General features: G+C 47.4%; 1 protein-coding gene across 1 annotated transcript; it reads left to right on the top strand.

The window, feature by feature from the left end:
• Positions 1-1,036: 1,036 nt before the first annotated feature.
• Positions 1,037-1,852, top strand: LOC135388181 (TNF receptor-associated factor 5-like). The gene has a single exon (XM_064617570.1). It carries the CDS (start codon positions 1,037-1,039, stop codon positions 1,850-1,852), a length of 816 nt encoding a protein of 271 aa, XP_064473640.1.
• Positions 1,853-2,723: the final 871 nt, after the last annotated feature.

A 2,723-nucleotide genomic window follows, 5' to 3' on the forward strand; every position in this document is an offset into this window, starting at 1 on the left:
CAGTAAAAGGTGGCCACGACCAGGGTTCTCGACCTCGCTTGACTAGGTGTGGGCCAAGTGTTCTTCCTGAACAATGGCCAAGTAACTGAATCCGATTGTTGGGTATTAGTCACATGTGTTCCCTGGAATTCTTGTCCGAGTCCGGAAGCTGAAGTCTGGGTAAACGACGGCGAAATACATGGCGAGAAATCCGTCCCCACGCTTTCCGGACTGATAGCGCAGGATCCGGATAAATGAAGTCCGAATAAACGCAGGTCGACTGTACTAAGAACCGAGGTGAAGAGCAATCTCGGTTCGATATATCGGCGGCTCTCGTCCTGATGCACTTCCCTTCACATGTACCTCTCGACTCGCAGGACTTTCTACGCTTCTAAGCACTAAGAGCAAGCATTGGCATAGTTGGTGATTCAACTATAAAGTCAAATAATTGCAAAACATTTGTTTGTGCGATGTTTCTTTTGTTCTTCTTTGCAATTTAAGACTCTAATGCGAAAGGTTTACGCTGTATAACATTACGTTCACAGTTGCTTTCTACCGCAAATGACAATAGCACGATATATAGTGGCACATGAATGGCGGACCTAACTGCATACTCATACGGTTGCTATTGGTGAAATGAGAGCGTGTCTTGCACCAAAAGGGAATATGAGTAGAGCAAACACCGGGAGAAAATTCCGTTGACATGTTCTCCAAATTTCCCAACGAGGGTGCCCTGATAAAAAGCCAAAGTATCAGTGTACGGGTGCATCCAGAGCAAATAACAAACGTAGAACTAATCGCGACGAGCTGTGTGAAGTTTTCTGGCAAAGCAGGTATACCGCATTACAAGCAACGGTAGATAAAGCCATGCGTCAGCTGTGCTTGACTGTAGATCGTCGTCCCTGCCTATCTGCGGTACACTCGTTGCTATAGCGACTGATATGGTATCTTCTAGCCGACGCTCAGGTGCCACTTCCAGCTGCTATTGTTGAGATCAGACGTTCGCTTGGGACTCATTGCTTCAAGTTGCATCCCGTGAAGTCTGGTAGCTTCCAAAATGCCCGCCGTGCGCTGTACCCCACCATCGTCGCTGGACTCCACGGACCCACCCTTGCTGCATCCCGTAGATACCTGTGCAAGCTGCGGACGTTCATCAATCGACGTCTGGATGTCCACGACCTACAATACTAGCACCTGCAAGAAGTGTCTGCTCGATAAGGAACATCTTCCACTTGACGACATCTTGCTTTGTCCCGGTTCAAGGTTTGGCTGCAAATATCAGACGAGCATCGCTCGTGAGTGCGCCGTCCATCTCCGTACCTGCCCTCGACGCCCGACGCAATGTCCCAACGAGTGCTCTTCTATTGTCCCCAATGTGCACCTGCCTAAACACCTGACGGATGAATGTGTGAGACGTACGCAGGAGTGCCGTTTCTGCCATGGGAACTATTTCGTTTCCGAGATCGGGAATCATTTTAAGAACTGTGCGGAATACCCAGTCACGTGTCGGTTCTGCAACCAAGAAAACATTCGACGTGGCAAGTTGGACGAACATGGCGCCGGTTGCCGTAAGACACCGAAGCTTTGCAAAATGGCCTCTTTGGGATGTGCATTCGAGGCAGGCGATGACGAAATGCAACATCACATGACGCTGGAGAAGCATGCTTTTTTCATTCATGAGTTAAAGATGCAAGTGAATAGCCTAGAGGCTGAAGTGTGTAGATTGCGTGAAGATCGTAACCGAGAAAAACTAGAAGAGCAAAAAGCCCAGGAAAAACTGCGGAAGGAAAAAGAGATTCGCGATACAGAGATGCAGAACCTTCTGGCCCAAATAGAAGCATTGAAGGCACAATTTGGTGGAACATTAGAATGAAAACTCGTGAAGTATCGGGGTCTCGCGAGGGATGTTATCCGTACAAGTCATGAATGTCCGCCTCTTCCGTAACCAATTATTTTTCTGGACAATAGGTGGTGTTGATGATGAAAGGATTTGCAATAAGAAGCAGCCACATCGACTGTGGAGGCAAAGGTCATGGTTACAAGAATTGATTGCTTCCGTTTCGTCGCTCAACGGACTCCTACCTGCAGTTCTGTGGTAAATAATTTAGACGTCTTTCAAGTGGTCGCTGTCTCATCTAATGTGATAAAAAATCGTATTACAAAAATCTACGTGTAATTGTCTTAACATTATGGTGTCAACGTTTTTTTATCTCGGGAGAGATTTCGCCATTACGTTTGAGCTCTTTTATGACATTTAACTAGCGAGAAATTGAATTTTCCTTATTGATGTCCGAATTTTGTCATGTCACTCTGTCGGTTTTTTTTTTAACGCAGAAACAGAAGGCGCACGTCGGATGTACCCCATTGCGTTGCAAAATGGCTTGCATACTACTTTGGTAATATGCTACGGCAGTACATGTGTGCGCATGAGAGAAAGAAAGGGTTGGTGGTGATGGGGGGAGAGGCCTCGCCGTTGTCGGCCTCACTGAGGTGGGAACGTCACGACTAACGCTCTCGGGGGAATGTGCGTCCTGGGCCGACTGCTAAAGGAACTGTGCCGACATACGTCTGTCAGTGTCTGAGGAAAAATTCCAGACAGCACATGGCCTCACGTGTAGCTGTTGTGGTACCCTATTTGACGGCAGCCCAATGAGATCCTTCTACGTGCACGAGGGGAAAGGGAAAATACTGAGGTGTTGTGAGAAAAGCTGACCAACTTGCATAGCGTATAGTTAAAGATATAC

Source organism: Ornithodoros turicata, chromosome 1, assembly GCF_037126465.1.
Source record: "Ornithodoros turicata isolate Travis chromosome 1, ASM3712646v1, whole genome shotgun sequence".
In the NCBI taxonomy this organism is placed as follows: Eukaryota; Metazoa; Arthropoda; class Arachnida; order Ixodida; family Argasidae; genus Ornithodoros; species Ornithodoros turicata.

What these genes read in the sequence shown, in the direction of transcription:
- LOC135388181 (XM_064617570.1), top strand. Translation starts at nt 1,037, where the DNA reads ATGCCCGCCGTGCGCTGTACCCCACCATCGTCGCTGGACTCCACGGAC.